The sequence below is a fragment of the Carettochelys insculpta genome, chromosome 3 (genome assembly GCF_033958435.1).
Source record: "Carettochelys insculpta isolate YL-2023 chromosome 3, ASM3395843v1, whole genome shotgun sequence".
Classification (NCBI taxonomy): Eukaryota; Metazoa; Chordata; order Testudines; family Carettochelyidae; genus Carettochelys; species Carettochelys insculpta.
Window position 1 is genome coordinate 39,307,412 of NC_134139.1, and position 22,232 is coordinate 39,329,643.

A 22,232-nucleotide genomic window follows, 5' to 3' on the forward strand; every position below is an offset into this window, starting at 1 on the left:
TGGCAGTGATTGCCTTGCTCCATAACTGTTCCTTTCTTGGCTGTTTGAGTGCCCCATCGCACTGCTCTAATGTGTTCCTTATCCTTCACGATCCCAGGGAAGGTACTCTCTTGGAGCAGCTGCCGCAGCCTTTTGAGCAAGGCCATGAGCTGCTCTCTTTTCTGCTAGGGTTCTTTTGTCCTGTTGTGTTGTCTCAACAAAGTGTATAGCTTTTAATACCTTTCTGGTGTTGCTCAGTCCCAAATGCAAGCTCCAGTTACTGTTAAATGCCGGCAATAATACCTTCATACATTTCTTTTAGCTGTCATAACTTTCCCAGCTCTGTAGAGATATCCCTTCGCTCACATAAAAGAAGAAATATTTTCACTGAATTTCTCCAGGAGGACATATCCCATTCTCAGGAACCAGTAAGTTGTTTTTTTAATCATCTGTGAGAGCCCAGGCTTCTCAGCATGTGGTTCCAAGCTGAGTATGTTCACCCTGCTCTTTCCACATTGCTAAACAGGAGGTGAGATGCCAGCTAGATCTTATCTAGATATGAGGGAGCAGTTCCAGATGTGGAAATTGTTGAGAACAGCTGAATCAGTTAACTATCCAGCTCATTTTTTTTAAAACACTTAGCTACAGCCAACCCCTTTTGATAAGTACTGTAATATACTGCTAAGGTAGGAGAAGAATATCCAGTAATAGAAGGCCAGTTTATTTCTCATCTTGATCTTTATTTTTAATATTTAACTAGGGTGTCTGGAAAGTTGTCTCCAGATGAGGGGATGGTTTGCACCCTTATCAAGTTAACGGATGACTCTAAGCTGGGGAGAAGAGGCAGATATGCTAGAGGGTAGGGATAAGATTCAGAATAATCTAGACAAATTAGGCTAAGAGAAATCTGATGAGATTTAACAGGGGCAAGTCCAGAGTCCTGCTCTGAGGATATAAGAATCCCAAACACTGCTATACCTTTGGGACTGACTGGCTAAATAGCAGTTTTGCAGAAAAGACCTGGGCACTGTAGTGGACAAGAAGCTGGACGTGAGCCAACAATATACCTTTGTGGCTAATGGCATGTTGGTCTGCATTAGTCGGACCATTGCCAGCAGATCTAGGGAGGTGATTTTTCTTCTTTATTCAACACTGGTGAGGCCGCATCTGGAATATTATGTCCAATTCTGCCACTTCCCCCCATTACAAAAAGGATATGGACACCTTGGAGAGAGTCCAGCGGAGGGCAACAAAAATGATTAGGGAGCTAGAGCATATGACTTATGACGAGAGGCTGAGGGATTTAGGCTTATTTAGGCTACAGAAGAGTGAGGAGGGATTTGATAGCAGCCTTCAACTATGTGATGGGGGATTACAAACAGGATGGAGAGAGGCTGTTTTCAGGGGTGACGTGACAGAATGTGGAGCGATGGTCTTAAGTTGCAGTGAGAGAGGTTTAGGTTGGGTATTAGGAAAACCTATTTCACCAGGAGGGTGGTGAAGCACTGGAGTGCATAACCTAGAGAGAGGGTGGAATCTCCATCGCTAGAGGTTTTTAAGTCCTAGCTTGACAAAGGCCTAATTGATATGATTTAGTTGGTCTGCTTTGAACAGGGGTTTGGACTTGATGACCTCCTGTGGTCTTTTTCAATCCTATGATTCTCTGATATGGCACTATATAAATATAGAATCATAGAACAACAGAGCTGGAAGAGACCTAACAAGCCATCAAGTCCAGCCCCCTGCCCAAGGCAGGACCAAATCCCATCAGATCAGCCCAGCCAGGGCTTTGTCGAGCCAGGACTTAAACACCTCCAGGGACGGAGACTCCACTACTTCCCTGGGTAGACCATTCCAATGCTTTACCACCCTCCTAGTGAAAAAGTTTTTCCTAATGTTCAACCTGGACCTTTCCAACTGCAACCTGAGACCATTGTTCTGTGTTCTGCCATCCGTGACCACTGTGAATAGCCTCTCTCCAGCCTCTTTGCAACCTCCCTTCAGTAAGTTGAAGGCTGTTATCTAATCCCTCCTCATCTTCTGTTCTGCAGACTAAACAGACCCAATTCCCTCAACCTTTCTTCATAGGTCATAGGTAGTTAAATATTGTTAACTACACATTTCTTCCTCCCTGGGAACATTTCTCAGAATGTGAAATAAGGTGCATGGTTTCAAAAATTTAAGGGGAAAATTGTGAAAGATGGAGTAGTCTGAGGAAGTGGGCTAGATTTGAGAATATGCTCTCTGTTTATTACTAACTAGACACAGCATTTAAATATATGTGTAGCTTGCTGTTTCTCCAAAGGAAGAGGTCAAACTTGTTTTCTCACAATTCAACAAAAATAATGAATGACACTTAGTTGTAGTACACTGAGTCTGATTCACAATGCCTTATTGTTTGGCTTTCTGCTCTGCTTAGATCACATTCACACTTTTGTTGAATTGATAAAAATGTCTTGAAAATAGAAATCAGCCTGAGATTTCGTACAGTGTCTTGCATTATTATTATTATTATTATTATTAGCAATGGAGATGTGAATGTTGCTTTTAAAGACATAAAGACATGGTTCCTTCCCTAAACCATTTGCAGTCTGAGGCCTTAATCCTTCATCCAAATGTACTAGAGCTGACTTTTGCACTTACACAGTTTCAGGGGCTTTCCTCTCCCTTAATACGGATGCATGCTAGAGGATTCCAGAGCAGAATGAGGGTTTGAGAGTTAGAATTCATGGCTGCATCTGAAGTAAATCTTTTCAGGACTGACCCTTAACGCATCCAATCCAGACAAAAGAGGAAGAGGAGAATGGGATTGATCAATCATGTGGCCCTGAGCTGTTCTTGTGACAGGCTTGCTGCACAGGAGTACAAACACAAAAATGTGCTAGTTTCCCTTAAAACAGGGCATTTCACTTGTAGGTACTCCTCATTTGAACCTTCTTCTCCAAGCCCCCACTGAATCTGTTTCCAAACTCCTCACTCAGGCTCATTTCCTATTCAAACCAATGGGATGCTGAAAACAAGGCTTAATAATATTAACAAACACAAACAACGTTTTTTGCATTATGCTGTTGTGATCACACTGCCCTCTTTTCCCAGTAAACATGTTCAGGCTCTAACTTCAGCCACACTAATTCCTAAAGGCTGCTCCAAAGCCCTTTGAGGTGAATGGGAGTCATTCATGATGACAGTAACTGGATGCGGGGAGACTAAGGGGAGGTATAGAAGATCATTACTGGTGTGCAAAAACTGAATAAAGAAAATTTAGTAGGCCCATGGAACTCCTTGCCAGAAGAGGTTGTGAAGACAAAGACTTTAAGAGGCTTCAAAAAAAAAAAAACTAGATTAAATGCATGAATTTCTGCTACTATTTCCACGCCTGTGTCACCGTAGTCTGCTCTGAACAGGATGAAATAATGTGGTGGTATAAGTTTATCTGGCTGGTCTACACCAGCATCCCAGTGTTAGAAGTAGCTACCTTAGTACTATCACACTGTTTGGAAGGTTTGGTAAAATTTCAAGTGTAACCCCGGCAGGGCCTCGCCTGAACCTGTTTTGGCTGAGACTTCAGAGATTCAGATGATTGAGAACCCAAATCTACTGTGCTTCTTTTGAAAATTTCAGCCTTTTCATCCTGTGTTGTGGTACCCCAAAGACCTCTTCCCCTCAGTTCCCCAAGAACTTAGCTGGACTCCAGTGTCATCACTCAGGTTCTGTTATGTGACATACAGCAAAGCTGTATGTGTAGGGGTTGGTCTGACTTGTACTACACATCTAAAGTTACACAGTGCAAATCTTTCTTATATACATTTACGTGTTACGTTGCTTTTACTAAACATTTTGTTACAGATTTTGGAGTTGGTTTGGTCACTTTTTAGGAGCCAATCCCTGTGCATTAAGCTCTGTCCACGCACACACTGTCCGTACACACCTTACTGCTCTTTACCTTATCCATTCTGCTTTCAGCCTGCTGACTTATTTACCTCCTTAATCCTGGGTGCTACGGAAGGCCTCACCCCATCCAATTCATCTTGCTGCATAATGTTTTTTGTATTATCAAGAGCTGATGTGCCTGGCTGCAGTTCTTGAACACTGCAGAAACACACTTCGATTTTGCTTTTTGGACTGGCTCAAACGGTATTATAGCCTTACTCCCAAATTGTGTTTTGAGCTTGGACTTTTTAGATCTCATAGCACAGTGTAGATAGAACTTCAGTGGGAGTTTTAACACTGACTTCCATGGGAGCAGAGTTAGGTCAGTGCTGAGTGTTTTTGAAAATCCAACTCTAAACTACTTCGGAAAATTACTCTCCCTTCCAAAGTGTAAGGATCCTGTACAGTAAACCCTCGAGAAGTGTGATTTTTTTTTTTTGAGTTGCGCTTAATTGCGTTAATGTAAGTTAAGTGCAAATCAAAACAGCCCCGCCCCAGCTCCCCCAGCTGGGAGACCCCAGCAGGAGAAACCATGCCACAAGCAGTTGTGTTCCCCCAGCTGGAGGAAGCCAGGGGCTGCCCTGCTTCCCCCACCTATGAGAAGCCGGTAGCTGGAGCTGGTGGCTGCACCGCTTCTCCCAGCCAGGGGAAGCAGGCGGCTGGAACGGCAGCAAAGTGCTGCTGCAGGAACTGGGGAGCAGTAGAGCTCTGCAGAGGCTTTAGCTGCCAGTTCCCACAGGGGAATTCTGGGACTCTCCCCAAGCCCCACCCCATGTACGTGAAATTTGATTTACACAGAGATTGCCCAGGATGCAACCTCCACATAAATGGAGGGATTACTGTACTGTGCTTTGATTTATTTAGGTAGACCTTCCATCTGCATTTAAAGCAGGCTGAGGACTTATTTTCGCAGCTTTTTTGTAAATAATCTTTTAAAGAGAGGTTCAGCATTTTAGAAATCAGAGAGAAAGGAATAAAGAGCTAAGGCTAGTGTTGAAGACACATCAGGAGTCTGAAACTGTAGCCAGATGTCATTCCAAAAGGCACCATCTGCATGTGGTTTGAGCAGGTAAAACTGTACTCAGGGGGAGTGACAGTGAGATGTTTTCCATAATGCAGTCATCTCAAGGTGAAAGCTTTCCATCTGTTATAGACAGCTGTGATGTGCTGTTGCTGAGTATGATGGAAAAATGATCCATATGACTTGTTGTCAATAAAACTCCTGTGTCACTTTTTGCTGCCCGTGGGTGTTAAATCTAGGACTCTTTCTCAACCAGTGTTACATTTACCCCTGAACATATGCCGAGGTCTTCCAGGGCATATATCAACTCTTGTACATATTTGTCTAGTTTTACAACAGGCTATATAAAAGGACTAGTAAAGTCAGTACAAACTAAAATTTCTTACAATGACTTGCTTATACTGGTCTTTATACTATACACTGAAATGTAAACACAATATTTATGTTCCAGTTGATTTACTTTGTAACTGTACAGTAAAAACGAGAAAGAAGCAATTTTTCAGTCAATGTGCTGTGACACTGCTGTATTTTTATTTCTAATTTGCAAGCAAGTAGTTTTTAAGAGATGTGAAGTGTGGGGACATGGCAGGCTCTGTCAGTCTTTTCAGACTACAGTGTCAGTCTCAAGAGTCTGATTTGTCTTGCCTACTTCAAGTTTTGCATCACTTAAAAACTACTTGCTTACAAAATCAGACACCAAATACGCAAGTATTGCTGCACGCTGTTACTAGAAAGAATTCTTATTTTCTCGGTATGAAATTTTAGTTTGGAACTGACTGTGCTGGTGCTTTTTAAGTCACCTGTTGTAGAACTAGTGAAAAATCCAGGGCTGTCTCTACACATGCCACTTCTTCTGGTGATGATGGCTGTCTCTACACATGCCACATCTTCCAGAAGATGCTAATGAGGCATGGATGTAAATTTCCCACGCCTCATTAGCACATGGGCACATGGTTCGGAGTCCGGAAGAAGCTCTTCTGGACTCCAAAGTACACGTGCAGACGCGTGGCCCGCGAGTATCTTCTGGAAGGAAACCTTCCTTCTGGAAGCCTCCTCTTCCCCAAAATGTTGAGGAAGAAGGGCTTCCAGAAGGAGGGGTTCCTTCCAGAAGATCCCTGTGGGCTGCACATCTGCACGTGTATTTTGGAATCCAGAAGAGCATCTTCTGGACTCTGAACAACATGCCCATGTGCTAACGAGGTGTGGAAGGTTTACATCCACGCCTCATTAGTATCTTCTGGATGGCTCATTACCATGCTGCTTCTGGAAGAGGTGGAATGTGTAGACACAGCCTAGATGAGTTGATGTACCTGTGGAAAGCCTGAGTGTATCCCTCGAGCTATGTATAACCCTGATGGAAAAAAACACAGATCTCAGGGACTGGGCCAGATTCCAGTTTGGTTCATTACATACTGTCTGTCTAAATGAGTCTTGTATTTTTAATCAGATGCAGTTGTGACAGGGTTCCTGGGTTCAGCCTGAACTGCTAAGCCTTCTGTCCCGGCCTCCTGGGCTCCCTCTCACACTGTGATGCTGTTGGCAAGCCACAAACCTCAGGCAGGTACTGCACTAACACAGACATCCAAGGGCGGGGACATGCTTAACTGAATTACATGAATGCTTTTCCCTGCAATTCAAGAAGCAACAATGGAGAGGCTCCAACCAGTTCCCTGCAGCTCTCCAGCCTGAGATATAACATCTTGTCCTAATCAGAAGCCTGACTAGTGTAAATTTATTACCCAGTCCGATGTCTCCTCCGTATGAAGAGAACATACATGAACCTTTGTAAACTGAGCTGAAATTTCCCAAGCACTTCAACCAAAACACATTATTTTAGGCAAAATATTTCAGGGCTTTATTAACTGCAGAACGATATTTTAAGTGATTATAAGTAGTAAGCGTGGAAAGCAAAGTTGGTTACCTAAGATATAAAATCAAATTCACAGTCTCAGTTCTACAAACTAAACAGGATTTGAATCAAGCTGTGTCTAACCCTGATGGGTGAAACAGGTCACAAGTCTTCAATACACAGGCTGGAACTCTCCTATAGACTGGGATCACCTGCAGTGTTCACTGTTAGCTGAGTGCTTGGGCAGCCATCCAGGAGCGATTCCAGTGCTGCCCAGCTCCCACAGCCAGCAGCATGTTTTTTGTGTGTGTGGTGTGCATTCACATATGCCTCAGCATGCACAAACTTTATTCTGCACAGAGCTGGAGAAAATTAGAGGGAACATCCATCATCTGTCCCAGTTCAAAGTCATGTTTCCAGGTGGTGAGTTGTAAGGGGCATGAGGCCAAGTGATGAGGTCACTCTCCTCCTTTTATGATTTCTTCCAGCTTTGCTGGAAAGACCTTTGGCTGTGACGTGACTCAAGCAACCTCCACTGTGTAAGTGCTTTCTCTGAGACGTATCCCTTGTATGCAGTTCCTAGGGTAGCTTTTGGGACTGTGGGTTGCTTTTAATGGCCCATCAGCGCTATTCTGGCTACTCCACTGTGGTATCTGAAAGACTGGTTGTAGGTGTTTCCAATTTTCAATTGTTTTTCAAGAACACCCACATAGCAGAATTTCATAACTTCATGTACAATTGTAGCACATGCAGTCCCACAGGATGTTAATGTTCAACAGATCAAGATTTTCAAATGAGACCTCACAAGGAATACTTTGTACAAAGCATATCATCATATGACGGTGATTCTGAGTTGTTGCTTTGAGGTACAGAGTGCTGCAATAGTAGCTTTCATTGCCCATCCTACTAGGCATGACCATGACTTATCTTTTGGCTTTTTGGAAAATGTTTTGAGATCCACTTGCATGAAATGCACTTTTAAGTATAATATTATTATTGCTAAATGAGACTGATCGGTTTTAGTGTCTAGCTTGCGTTGTGTTATTAAATACTGCTTCATTGGCATCACATCTAAGCCATGATACACCCAACTCACAGTTTACCCATAACTTGTCCACATTTTTCTTTATTTTTTCCAGATAATAAATAAAGCATTCTTTAATAGGGCCAGTCATGTTTATTTTGGAGTAAAATATTACCATCTGTGTGGCCAAATCCGTGTCAGCTCCAACATGCATCTCTACATCCGTTTATTCTCAGGCAAAAATAACGCTGCGTATAGTCTCTCTTGTTTGTTTTTTGTTAATTTTTCTGTGCCCTGATCAAGGCAATCACTTGAGCACACCTTTACATGTGACTAACTCCATCAAATTCAGTGTGACTACACACATGCTTGGGTGTGTGCTGGAGCGCTACTCTGGATTGACACCCTGTGTGGTCAACATGAACTCTGTGTGAGGAAGTTTGCTGGCTAAACTTTTCGTTGCGTTTTGTGGTGGGTGCAGAATGCTTGTTGGTGTGAGGAAAAACAAAAGCAGCCAAACAGAGCTTTTGCTTGTTTAGCCCACTTGCTGCTTTCGCTTGCACTGGGTCAGATTTACAGACATGGCTGTTGGAAAAATACAGGATTTTACTGAATTCCATTCTTGCTCTGACCCACAAAAAGGCAGGTTAAGGCCCTGCTTCTGAACGTGGAGAGTTCATGGCAACACTGAGGCAAGATGGAAACTTTCTCAAGCTTGCTGTCATGTCCATAGGGCAAAATGAGGTGGCTGTCCCAGACCCTGTGCTTTTGGGGGCCCCTACAGCAGCTGCTCCGTATGTCCTATATATGGGAGGGACCTGGGGGATTATGGAGCCTGGTGTGGTGGAAGCAGCAGGGTTTTCCTCCCCCAACATACTATTCACGCAGGCAGTGGGAGCTGGAGTGACCCAGAAGCCTGCTCTGCTCCGACAAGCTGTCCTCCCAGTCCACTGCACTCGGCTTCACTGTGGGATGGGAAACAGAGGGCCCCATCCCAGGATAGACAAGCCCTGACCTTTTCCCCCACATCTATTCTGTGGTGCATTTAAGCATAACCAAAAAGGAGTCTCCATTTAAGAACACCACTGCAAGCTCAGTTTAATACAGACCAGCACAGTGTGTACACAAAAAGAGGGACAGAATCTGCTTTGTCAATATGATCCATGAAAGGCTTTCAGATATCTCTTCTGTTCTTCAAACGCGAATGTGATTTCTCTCCTAGGAAGCCATCTGGCATAGGCATGTTAACAACTCTGCCTCATTCAGAGTGTCATTGTCTTCAGAGTGCCTTGCTTGATGTCATTGGTCAAACTCTGGAATGGTTATCCTTCTTATTTTCTCTTTTTTTGAAAAGCCAGTTTGTAGCATAGCAGATCAGCATCCTGAGCAGTCTATCTTAAACATGCTGCTTTTGCCTTCCTATTAGAAACATTGTGAAAGGAATGAAGGACCTGCGAGAAGTATTACGGACTGTGGAAACAAAAGCTACGCAGAGCTTCAAAATGGTAAGGAAGGGTTTAAAGATGGGAAGTCGATTTAATATACTTTGTGGATCTTTTTTTTTTTTTTTTCATAATCATTGCTGGGAGACGGGTTTCCCCCAGTCATCCCCTGACTAATGCCCTTGCTAGATGTTCTGGAGAGGCATTTAATTTAGACACACAACACTAACAAACCTGAGCATTTGAATCTGGGCAGGTGTGAATTTTCTCTGCCTCTTATGTTCTGTTCAGTGTATTTTTTTTTATGGGTAAGTTTTTTTTATATTTGATTTTGAACACCAAAGTAATAGTTATAATAGGAAATAATATTTCCTGTATTTCTGGCATCTGTGAATTCAGCTATTGATGTCTCTTTGTCTTTCTTTCAAATTCAGATGCACACCTGTTTTTTCACATTAATACATAGCCGTACACTGCTAACCACTTCTGACTCCTGGAATTTGCAGTGCTTCTACTTTTAAGCTGACGCGTTTTGTCTCTGTGAAGCTCTGTGTTGAAAACTGTAATTGGGAATGATACTTTGAGAGTGCCAGTTTTCTTTGCTGTCTTTCCAAGGGTCTTACAAACTGACACATCAGAATTTACCTGCTGCGTATTAGAGAGCAGTCAGAGACTGTCACAAGTTATGGAGGTTTTGTTCTTGGGGCAGCTGGTACTTTGTTCGTAGGTTTATATTTGTGTGTGTCTTGATTGTAGTAATGGAAATACAGAGCATGGGAAAATAGCAGGGACGTTATTAATGTGCATTATTAAGCAGTGGCTAGTCCTGAAGTGGGAGACTTTCGGGTACTTGTCATAACTCATATAGCATGGTGAGGTGGGAAAAGGCCACTTCTCAGGAAGTCAGTCAAAACTTGGATTTGTCTTGTTCTTGTACAGGGACTTGTCTCCTAGTTATTGCTGGTAGTCTCCCAAATATATGGTTAATGTTAACTGGCCTTCTTTTAATGACACTTGTGTTGGGTCATGGATGAAGACCCTTAAACCTGGAAAGCTACAGTCTTGTGTGTTACTGAGATCTGGTTTTGTGTTGGTTCAGCTTTATTCCAGGGAGGGCTGAGGAGGAGATGTGATGTGCTTTTTACCTATGATTTTAGAAGGAGGGGATGCCAAGGTCCCCAGGGTGGACTGGTCTAAATGTGTCCATCTATTGTTCAAATTAAGGGCTGAAATGAATGAGTATACCAAGTGTGCAGAAAATGAGTGTTCTGGGTTTGTTTCTACCTGAGTCCATGTTGAATCTGGTTTCTCTGTCACCTAGCTGTATCATTCTGAGACTTCTGTGTCCAGGCTGCCAGTTTCTTCTGTGCCATCTCAAGATCGCTAGCTCTCTAGGTGGTTTCTAGCTTATTCTGTGTTCTCAGGAGCTTATCTTCGTGCTGGGTGTGGAGATGGGTATTTTTAAAATGAAAAGGGTTCCATCACTTTCCAGACCAACATCACAGTTCTGGGGGATTTTATATTTCAACCATAACATTACTCTGGCAAACGGTTGGCAACATAGCCATTTGTATAACACAGCGGTACTTGGATGCTACTTTCTCTGCTATGGCATGGGTTGTGCCACATAAGAGAGAGTGGTTCCCAGGGGAAGGTTATGAGTGGACTTTTTTTATTTTTTTTTAAATGAGTTGTTGGGTGGGGCTTACAACACAAATATATTTAAACTAGTTTTTCAAATACTAAAATAAAATACATGAGCATTTTTCACTTGGAGGCTGACAGTGTATTCCCAGAATAATTATGCTTGTTTTAGCCAAAGGTAGTAATCATATAAATCAGAGACTTGGATTGATCTAATTTGTTTGGTCTTATTTAAACCCAACCAAAGCCAATTTACAGTGCTAATGCACTGTACGTTAAAGTCAAAAAGACTCAAAGCATTTGGCGCTTGTCTTTTCTGAGTTGTTTGATCCCAATCATTGTCATAGTTTCATGCAGAGCTGCAGAGATCTTTCTGATACTAATGCAGTTTTTCTCATCTCCAGAGCTTTAGGGGAAAAAATTAGAAAAGCAAAAAAAATGTTGGCTGTTGGAGCCTGAGGGTGAAACTGACTGGTTACATGCTGAGATGATGTGACATTGGCTGATATCCCAGGACTAGGCATTTTGATCATGTTTTCATGCTCTAAATATGATAGAAAAGAGGGGCTACTATCAGGTAGCTTTCTGTCATTTGTCAGCACATGGAGGTATGAAGACTCCAAGGACTTACCAGGAGCTGTGTTTCTCCACAGCAATACCAGCCATTCAAATCATTTTGACGTTATCTGGATATAAAAATGAAATCTTCCTTTACAGTTTTCAAGCAACACTGCCCATTTCTGCTCTTGCATCTTAATTAACAAGGTGATATAGGTGTGTGATGAGATGGTGAAAAAAGAAACAGTAAAAATCTTCAGCATCAATAGTTTTTGTTTTCCTGGGGATCTGGTAATAGGAACTTCCCATAGGTACAGATAAAGTAGATTGAGGTTGGAGAGGTCATTTCTATTTTTGAAATTTAGAATGCGTGGTTGGGAGCAACTAGGACAGACACATTAGTACTTATGGGTATATTTACCTTAAATGTAAAATATACTAATGTGGCAGGCTTAGTTGCTTCCCAAACATGTATTCTATGTCTCTGTAACATTCTCTGCCTATGCATGTGTGTGTGTGTTTATATGTACAGGCATTACAATCTGCATAGATCCTATGCAAAAAAGCAAAGGGATGCATCAGATACATTTGAACAACAAGGCACATGGTGTCCTCTGATTCACTTCAGCTTGCTCAGAACATTGGGCCAGCTGGTGACATCCCCTTATGCTGTGGGTATGAGGCCCAAAGAAGGACATACCACAATCCGTGTTCCTGCAGAAAGCTTTTGTTTTGTTATTTAGGAACACAAATAGTAGTACAGTAATCCCTCGACGTGTGTGAGGGTTGCGTTCCATGCAGCCCTCGCGTACCTTGAATTTCGTGTTAAGTCAGGGAGGGCTTGGGGGGATGGGTTAGGGCCCTGGGAGGGGGAAGGGGGGTTAAGCCTGAGGTGGGTTAGGGCTGCAGGAGGGGTGGGAGGGTGCAGTTGAGCCGGGGTGTGCAGGGGGTTGGACTCGTGCAGCAGGGGGTTGGGGCGGGAGTTGAGCCTAGCCAGGGGGATGGAGTCAAGGTTGCGGTGGTGGTGGGTAGGGGAGTTGGAGCTGAAGCCTGGCACGCACACGCTGGGGGTTGGGAGCCCTGTGCGCAGGTTGAAGCCAGAGCCCCATGTGCGGGGGTGGGGAGTGTGAGCTGAGGCTGCGTGGGATTAGGAGGTGTTGAATGGGGTGAACTGGGGTAGGGGTCGGTTGAGCTGGCAGGGGGCTTAGAGCCCCTGCACACACCACCGGTGGCTGACAGCCAGAGCCCCAAGTGTGTGTGTGTGGAGGTGTGGGGGGGGATGTGAGCTGGGACCGTGGGGGGGAGTTGAGTCAGGTGGGGGGGTGAATGGGGGGTGCACTGGGGAGGGGGTGGGGGAATTGGAGCCCCGTGCAGCGCACCGGGAACTGGGAACCAGTGCCTTACATGCGGGTTGAAGCTGGAGCCCTGTGGGCGGGGGGACTGGGGGGGTGAGCTGGGGCCACAGGAGCAGGGGAGTTGTGGGGGTTGAGCTGGCAGAGGAGATTTAAAGGGGGTGAACTGGCATGGCTGTCAAGTGCACCTCTCTGGGAAGCAGGGGGAAGGGGGTTTAATCCGCCTGGCTACCTGCAGGGAGAGGCAGCTAGGTGAGCTAAGTGCCTTCCCCTACCCACCCAGAGTGGTGCCTTGCGATGCTCTGGGAAGGCAGGGGGAAGGGGCTCTTAGCCTGTCTAGCTGCCCACAGCTGCAGGCAGCTAGGCAGGCTGAAAGCCCAACAGCTTCGCGTTGTGCGAACGTGAAGCTGCCGAAAATGAGTGTTACTGTAACCATTGGAGGTCAGCTGCGTAAGAGCAGGGTTGCGTACTCTGGATTCGTGTACTCTGAGACCATAGTGTAGTACTCTGTAAGGAGGTGCATGAGCAGTCCCCTGTTCTTGGGCATTGGTTGTCTTCTCAAATCAGGTGCTGGCATCTGTGCCTTTATTCACCCAAGCTTGTCCCAGCACTGGTGCCAAATTAGGTACAGTCTTTCTAGGGTTTTTTACCTCTTAGAGGCAGAGGCCTCCTGCTCACTCCCTGACTGACCTCTCCCTCCCTCCCTCTGGCTCCTTCCCAGCCGATATAGCGCTTGGCTCATCAGGCTGGCTGGTGTTGCCAATCCTCAGGCCAGAATCAGGCCTTTTCATTTGCCCCAATCTATTCCCCTTGATTGGGACTGACAGGGCAGGGGCTAATTAGGTGCTCTTGCACCAGTATCCTGCTACATACTCACATATGTTGTGTCTCTTTCACAGTACCACAATTCAAACAGTAGGAGGAATTGTCCTTTAAACATTTAAAAATATTCCTTTCTGGGCTGACATGAGAGTGGAATTTTCATATTGAGAAAGCTATGAATGTGGTTACTATACAGCCATTTGGTGTGTAGCTGGGGCCTAAAAAATCTGGGGGTGGGGTGTCACTTTTCATTTGCATGAATGAGCTTCTCTTTTTCTGCCACTTGCGTAGGGACCACCCACATTTCTGAGGCCTGATTTTCAGAGGAGTTGAGCACCTACAACTCATAGAGACTTCAGTTGGAGTGTTAGTGCTCAGAAGCTCGGAAAGTCTGGTTCCCAGTGTGTTTTGTACCAGCAGTTCCTATGTGAGTGAGTTCATACTCTCTGCACCTGAGAGCTGTTTTAATGATTGTCAGTGTTTTCTGTTGATCTGTAGACTGCAGCCAAGCAGCTAGCTGAAGTACTCCTCCACTCCTTGAGTGAAGACTGTTATTGGAGCCCCTTATCTGATCCTCTGCCTGAGTTCATGAACAAGGAAGACAACTCTTACATCAGCAGTCTGCTTCAGCGGAGACCCCAGCTGTACACAGGAGACAAGTAAGATAGCTCTATATTTTGGTTTCCACTCTGTGAGGAGAAAATATGGCTGAAGTGTCCCTCAGTGCTAACTTGACTATTGATTCATGTAGTCTTGTTTATTTTTATTTATTTTTTTAAACTTTTAATCAAGGTGCTTGCTGAAAAACCCAGACCTCAGTCTGGTGTATTCAGTTATTTCTGATGGATGGAAAACATCTGTCTAATTAATTGTGGAATGGGATGAAGGAATGATAGGTAAAAATAGTCCATTTTAGAATATTCACTAGAGCTTTAATGGTTTGAAAAAGAGGGGTTTTTATGTTTAAAGGACAATCCCTTCCACTGTTTGAATTATATAACAGTAAAAGAGAAACAACATATTTGAGCATGTAGCAAATGAATCATACATGAGATGTTTCAAGTTACTGGTCCTCTTGTGACATTAAAAATAGAGACTGGTGGGCTAATTCCTGATCTTGTTTATAAAAAAAGTTTTTGTCTTTCAGCCTGTACTGCCCTCAAGACAACATAGAAGAAGCTCTTCTCCTCCTCTTAATCAGTGAATCCATGGTAAGCCAAAATGAGTAATGACAGCAGTAAAGGGTATCTAGCATTTGTGTGTCAAGTGTTCTGGGAGTCTTTGTAACCTGCAAAGAATCTACATGATTGCCAAGATCTTCCCCAGACAGCCGAGAATAAATAAATCATCTATAAGGCAGGAAAAAAAGTCTTCTCTTAATGACTCAGCTTTTATTATTGTTTATTAAATGAATATTTGATGAATGACTATGGGAGTCTGCAAATAAAAAATGATTTGCCCATCTTATGTTTTGGGAAAAATATTTTTCTACTCTTTGTTTCCAAAATGCAGTTTGTAGAGAGCTACAATGAAAGGAAAACAGACATTTTCCTCTCCTCAGATTTAAATATATTGGATTTTTTTTTTACAAGCCTTCTAGTGTTTACAAATGATGATTTTGCAGGCAACAAATGAGTTGAGTGAGCAACTTAAATTACTAAGGGATCTGCATATTTGTTAAAAAGTACATATTTTTGAAATAACAAGACAAAGGAAATACATTAGTCTGTTCAGGAGCTACTGTAATTGGCAACTCTAATCTTGAAGTTTTTCCTGTGGTATTTATTATGGTGATAAAAATTTTCCTTTAGTAAAGGCTGCAATTATATTGGTATCATGTCTGATGACTGCTGGCACTAGAGCAGCTTTGTAGAGAAGTACAGGCATATACATTTTTTAACAAGATCCAACCTTATTAAAGGGAAAATTGTTTATGAATAAGTAGTGCAAAATTCAGAATTAAATAAGTTACCTCAGGTGAATTCAAATGTCTACATATTTTTTAAATTACTTGGGAACTAAAAGCATGTTGAGAATGTAAATGTTTTGTTGCATATTTTGATATTCTCTTCTGAATTACTCATTTCTGGAATATAAGATAATTTGCCTCTGCAGCTTTTATTGAACTGTCTGACAATCTGACAGGAGTCCTTCTGGAGTTAATCTGCAAAGTGCTGAACGCTCTGACCAGACGCAGCTCAGCCCTTAAGCATGTCAGTAGTCCTACTGACTTTGTGGGGACTAGTGTTTTTAAAGTAAAGTATGCACTTAAATGCTTGTTAGGATGGGATCTGAGCTCTGTGAAATACATCTTGAATGTCCACATTAAATTTCTGTTACTCTTTTTCTTAACCCTGCTGCAATATTTATAGCTGTAAGTTTACAGATTTTGCCTTTCTGATATTCTCTGTGAATATGTTGGCCATAAAAATGGAGAACTAGTAACACTATGTGAAGTCAGGCATAATGCAGATATGTGCTGCTCAGCCTTTGCAATATGCAGCACTCTGTCAGCACACCTCAAGTTTTTAACTGAAACATCCCTACTTCCAGGCCTGAATATCCTTGGATTAGCTGCAGTCATGGTGCATGAGGGGTTTGTGTTGTGTATACAGCATTGCTAAGGGACCATGTAAAAACCATGAAGTTTATAACTGTGAGATTACTGGATTTTTGTGGAAGCATAGGAATCGTCATTGAAACGGCTGTTAGGTTTTGCACTAAATCTTGTGCAAAGTGTGTCAAGTAAGATAACTGAAAAGCTGATGATTTTCTGATTCTGTTTATACTATTCATATGCATGCTTCATTCGCTATTTGAAGTTATGATTATCGGCTACATACTTGTATTTCAAATGTTTGCTTCTGGGAGATAACAGGCTTGGACAACCAATTGTGAAAGGGTTGCTAGTCAAGTGACTAGCCATACTTGACTGACAATGGACCATAATAGGTGCCAATCCACATCCAAGGTATTTTGATGTGAACATTCAGACCAGGATGTATGCAATGGCTGATACCTAAAAAAGATTGATTCATGCAGGGGCAGATGACTTGCTCATTAGACAAACACTATCTTGGGGCCTAATTTCAGACAGGAGAACAATGGAATTCCTTTCCCAGGGGCAAGGTTATAGAAAGTGGGGAGGGATAGCTCAGTGGTTAGAGCGTTAGCCTTGTAAACTGAGTGTTATGAGCTCAGCCCTTGGGGTGGGGGTGGGGGGTCTTTCAAGGGTGTGGGGCAGGTTATATTTAAAAAAAAAAAATCTGTCGGGGTGGGGGTAGGTCCTGCTGTGAGTGCAGGGTACTGAACTTGATGACCCCTCATGGTGCCTTCTGGCTCTGTGAGGTATGTGTGTCTCCATGTTTCAAAGGGACTTAGAGTTTCCTCCATTTGTCTTCAATCCCATCTTCATTCCAGATGATCACATCTGGAGCATCTTTGCCGTGAACTGAGCCCAAAAGGACTGATGACACAGCCTAACAAAGGATGTATTCCAGAGATTTTATAAGATAGCTGATTATTCCATCTCTGCTATAAGCCTGCAACAAGAACATTGTAATTGATCTACAAGGACAGTGTTCAGCTGAGGCAGCACCCAGACTCCTTACCAAAGGTCATCTTCACTTTTCATGTTAATCAGGATATATTCCTCCTGGTGTTCTGCCCAAAGCCTAATAGGTTGATAGAAGAGAGGTGGCTCCATGCACTGGATGACAAGAAGGCTTTGGTGTTTTACTTAGAATGGATCAAGCCTTTCCACAAATCAACACAGTTCTTTGTAGCTACCATGATAGAATGAAGGGCCTGCCAGTGTCTGGTCAACAATTTTCAAACTGGATCACCTTATATATTTGGACCAGCTCCGAGATCGCAAGAATAACCTGCTTCCCATATATATCTAAACAATGTTAATGTTTGCTCTGGAAGTGATCTCAATTGTGTTCCTACATGCTTCATGTCTAGTCTAATTTTCATAATGAGGGAAGGTATTCTAGTAACATTGAAAAGTGCCCTGCTTGTTGAGTTTGTCAGATGTTCCTTTCCAATGCCAGGTGATATGGAATTAGGGGGAGGGAGAGGGATGGCTCAGTGGTTTGAGCATTGGCCTGCTAAACCCAAGGTTGTGAGTTCAATCCTTGAAGAGGCTATTTAGGGACTGAGGCAAATAGATGTCAGGGATGGTGCTGGGTCCTGCCAAGAGGGCAAGGGACTAGATTAGATGACCCTCCAAGGTCTCTTCCAGTTCTAGGAGATGTGTATCTCCAATTTTATATATATAGTTACAGCAGTTGGCAACAGTGTTCTCTTCAAGGAATCTATTGAAATAGACCAGACAGCCTCAAGATAACTGCAAATTGCAAAGATTAGTCTTGGTTAAGAATTGAGGGCATAAATATCATCCTCTGCACAGTCCAAGGACTCATCTTCACTGAAAACATATGTTTCATGTAGATACCTTTCTAAGGAGTGTGGAAAATCTACACCCTGGGAAGATGTGGCTATGCCAGCGTAGCTCCCCACTGTTGCCAGTACCACATCAATGAAAGAGTTCTTTTGTTAACCTAACTATTGCTTGTCAGGGAAGTGAACTTTCTATAGCAACAGGAGAACATTGCTCAAGTAATGGTACATAGGTTGCCCAGAGGGGAGATCTTCTGCCTGTTGGGGAAGACATCTTCCTTTTCAAAACCAGAAGGATCAGCACAATCAGGCTGAGGGCTGTAGGACCCTTTGGGCTAAGGTATGCCCACCATGCTTGGCAGGATGATGGGTATAACTGTAACTCCACCATTCCAGTCTTCCTTCTGATTTCACCCATCCAAAACACTGTGCATTTCTGCATCATGCTCCCTGGCATCTTCTCCCAGGCTGCCTTAGTGTAGGCTCCCCCATATCCCACGACCTCATGTAGTGGCATGGCACAGCTTCTGTTGTCAGCCAGGCATTCTGTGCTGATGTGAGGGAAGAGATAATAAGACAAGATTTTCCCTTAATGTAGTTGAATTTATTTGGAAAAAAAGAAAAAAGAATTCTGTGGTGTATTCTTTGTACTGTAATTGGCCACACAGACCAGAGGTTTCCCAGACCAAGAATGGAACATTTGCTATTAACTTTTGTATGTTTGTTTTAAAGTAATTTTAGCTCCTTGTTTACTTTTAGAATCTATCCCATTTTTGAATTAGAGAGCTAAAGCACAATTTACATTGTCTATATTGAGTCCTTGTTTGTGTCAACAGTTGTGGCAGGAGACAGTGTTATGGCATAGTCTGTCCTTGGCTGTTGTGGGTCCACAGAATATAGCAGAACTCAAGACTGGGGCAGACTAACTTAGACTGATTTGGCTTTCAGCTCCTTCTGTGTTGTATTGGAATTTAAATTGCCTGTATCGAAGACTAATAAACTCAGTGCCAGTGTTATAGGCATCAGAAAAAATTAATCAAATCTCATTTCTGACTTGAGTTCACAGTGGGGATTTGACCTTGGAGAGTCAGAGAGAAGAGAGGATGGTGCAGGGAAACATCCTACTCTCTTTGCATAAAATGAGCAGTCAAGTGGATTTCTGTGGGTTTGCTTGTTAAAGTCAGAGGAGTAGTTTGACCCATTATCTATCTTTGGTGATTGACATGTGGATCTTTTCACTGTCTTCCAGTTCCTTTGCAATTGCTGACTGTATAAAGATATTTATTTGTAAGAAATTAAGAGATTTTTTTCTTAAAATTCTGGAATTTCTTGAAATGGCAGCAAACCCAGTAACGACAGATCTACAGTAGCCTATCAGCTGTTCAGAAGCCTTCTCCGGAGATGATTTGCCTGAGGGCTATGACAAGGGCATCTGTCATAGTAGATGAATGAGATACATGATTGTCATTTTACATATCTCTGTCATCATCTCACCAAGCCAATGCACGGCACGTTTTACAACAAGAATGAGTGTTGTTACATCTAGGGTGCAACACAAGGCTACTTTCTGTAGATCTCCCAAGAAGATGGAAGGAAGAATGTGTCAAACATGTGCTTCAGAAAACATACCACTTACATTAGTCTCTTGAATAAGCTTTAATCTTTTATGGACAGCCTTTTTCCTTTCCCTTGTGGGAAAGGATGTTAGTTAGAGTCGTAGGATGATAGAAGATAAGAACTGAAAGAGACCAAAGGAGTTCATCTAGTTCACCCCATTCTCAAAATAGAATCAAGCCCAACTAAATCACTCCAGCTTGGGCTTTATCAAACGTGGCCTTAAAAGCCTCAAAAGGCAGGAGATTCCCCTGCCTTCCAAGGTAACTCATTCCAATGTGTTAGCAACCACCTTGTGGCATAGTTTTTCCTAACATCCAACCTAAACCTTCCTCACTGCAACTTGAGACCATGTTCCTTGTTCTGTCATCTGCCACTACTGAGAACAGCCTGTCTCCATCCTGTTTGGAACCCTCATTCAGGCAATTGAAGTCTGCTGACAAATCCTCCCTCATTCTTCTCTTCTGCAGATTAAATAAAGCAAGTTCCCTCAGCCTTTCCTCATAAGACAGGAGCCCCAGTCTTCAAATCATTTTTGTTTTTCTCTGCTGGAATTTCTCAGATTTACCCAAATCTTTTCTGTAGGGTCGGGGGGGGGAGCCAAAACTGGACCAGTTGTGATCTCATCAGTGCTGAATAGAGAGGAATAATCGCTTCCCTCAATCTGCTTGCAATGCTCCTAATGCTGTCCAATAAGCTGTTAGCCTTCTTGGCAACACGGGTAAACTGTGATGAGGTACACTGTTAACTTGTATCCAGCTTCTTGTCCACTGTAATCCCAGATCCTTTCCCACAGAACAACTAGTTAGCCAGTTGGTCCCCAGCCTGAAGCAGTGGATGGGACTTCCACGTTTGTGAGAAGCATTCAGATACAAATGAGATGGGAGCTTTTCAAATGCCATCAGTTATTGTGTTAGCAGTCAAATATATTTTATTCCAGCTATATGGCCCATTTCTGATTTATATTAAATGTGTTATGTTGTCATCTTTGTGTCTCTTGCTTTTTGTGAGATTTTTAGAATTTGTTCTGTTACCATAGAAGCCATTAAAATACAACCATTAAGAAATATGATAGTCATATTGCTTTGCTAAATGCCAAAACAAAAGGGAACATTTTAAAGGGCTATTCATACACTGTTACCTTTCAGAGACTCATTGGCACTTCCGAATTTTTCTGCTTCATTTTACAAGCCCCTGTTGTACTGCTGGAGTGGAAAACAGCCAGTTTTTTGTTTATTTGGGCTCTGTAGTTCTCTACCAGTTCCCAGCAGATATCTTTTTAACTGTCTGTATATGTTACTGATGCAGTTTACTTAGGGGAAAGCAGTAACAAAAGAGTGAAATGGTAATATTTAGTACTTGATTGCTTTATGGGTCAGATCCTAAGTAGGTGTAAGTACCCACAGCTCCATTGATTTCAATGGCAGTGTGCTCATTTATACCAGCAGAGGATCTGGCCCTTTGTCTCCCATATGATGTATAGACCCAAGGGGAGAATTTACATCTGTATAGAAATCTGCTGTTACAAGTTGATGGGGAACCTGCCAGATGGCCCCTGCCATATAAAGTCCACCAAAAGACAGCTTACCCTCAGTATGCAAACAGAAAGAAAAATTAGTACAGCTGGAGTTGTATTAGTTCTTCAGCAGTGCCTATCTTTAAAGAAAAATGGGACTTCTTGGGGAGACGTGGTGGCAAACCCAGAGTCCATGTAGTGGCAAGTGGTGTCCGTGCACCAGTATCCTAGCGAATCCCTGATACCTGTGCAGATCTAGGAGGACCTGTGGGGTTTGTGTGCTGAACTCATGGTTTCTTTCATAAGTAGTGAGGGGAGCATGCTTCTCCCTGCCCTTCATAGAAGAAGGTAGTGAGGATGCTGTGACCAGAACTTTCTTGAATGTCCTGTTTCCTTCTTGAGTATTTCTGCATAGGGACTAACTGAGCTTCTTCTCTGTCCTTTGTGTCTTAAGGGGAAAGATTTGGAGCAATGACTTTGTCTCCTTTTCTACTCACTCACTCCTTCTGTCAGTTGTTCAAGGCTGTGTACAGATTGCCAAGAACTGTCAGCAAAAAATATGCAAATTGTGCATCTGTCGGGAGAGGCTTTTCCGATATTTGGACCCTCCACACGGGGCCAAATGTTGGAACCTCCCCCATCTGTCTAGACATCCCTTTGTCCTCGTGGAACGAGATGTACAGGGATGTCGACAGAATGTTTCCAACAGGCAGATCTCTGCCGACAGATCTACAGTCTGGACGTGCAACAGAGGTTTTGACAACAGAAGCCTGCCATCTAAACACAGCCCTAGATGAGGAAATGTTCATGTTCTCCATGGTGAGTGACACTGAGTGCTGACATGTGAGGCCTCATTGTGAACTAACTTATGCACTGTGGTTTCAGGAATTTCTAAGATAAAAGTTGTAAATGAATGTGCCACCTTGACATCCTCAGAACCAGAATTCCTCTTTTCCCACTGTAGGGGGCACTGGTGGCATAAACTCCACTTCACTGATCTGCTAATTTGCCTCTGGGCCATTCTGTGGGCAAATGGTAACCCATCCTCCCTGCCCATTCGCATCCTTGGCTTTTTGC

The 22,232-nt window shown here is 43.1% G+C and overlaps 1 protein-coding gene across 4 annotated transcripts in view; it reads left to right on the plus strand.

Moving 5' to 3' along the window:
- The window catches only part of TTC7A (tetratricopeptide repeat domain 7A), a 172,675-nt gene that overhangs the window by 20,695 nt on the left and 129,748 nt on the right, over positions 1-22,232 (plus strand). For 3 of the 4 annotated variants that reach the window (XM_074989651.1, XM_074989652.1, XM_074989653.1), the window contains 3 exons: positions 9,230-9,308; positions 14,120-14,280; positions 14,769-14,832. In XM_074989651.1, the coding sequence (XP_074845752.1) occupies positions 9,230-9,308; positions 14,120-14,280; positions 14,769-14,832 (304 nt within the window). Of the gene's footprint in view, positions 1-59; positions 408-9,229; positions 9,309-14,119; positions 14,281-14,768; positions 14,833-22,232 lie in introns of those variants that run through there. The other variant, XM_074989654.1, reaches the window with a different exon arrangement.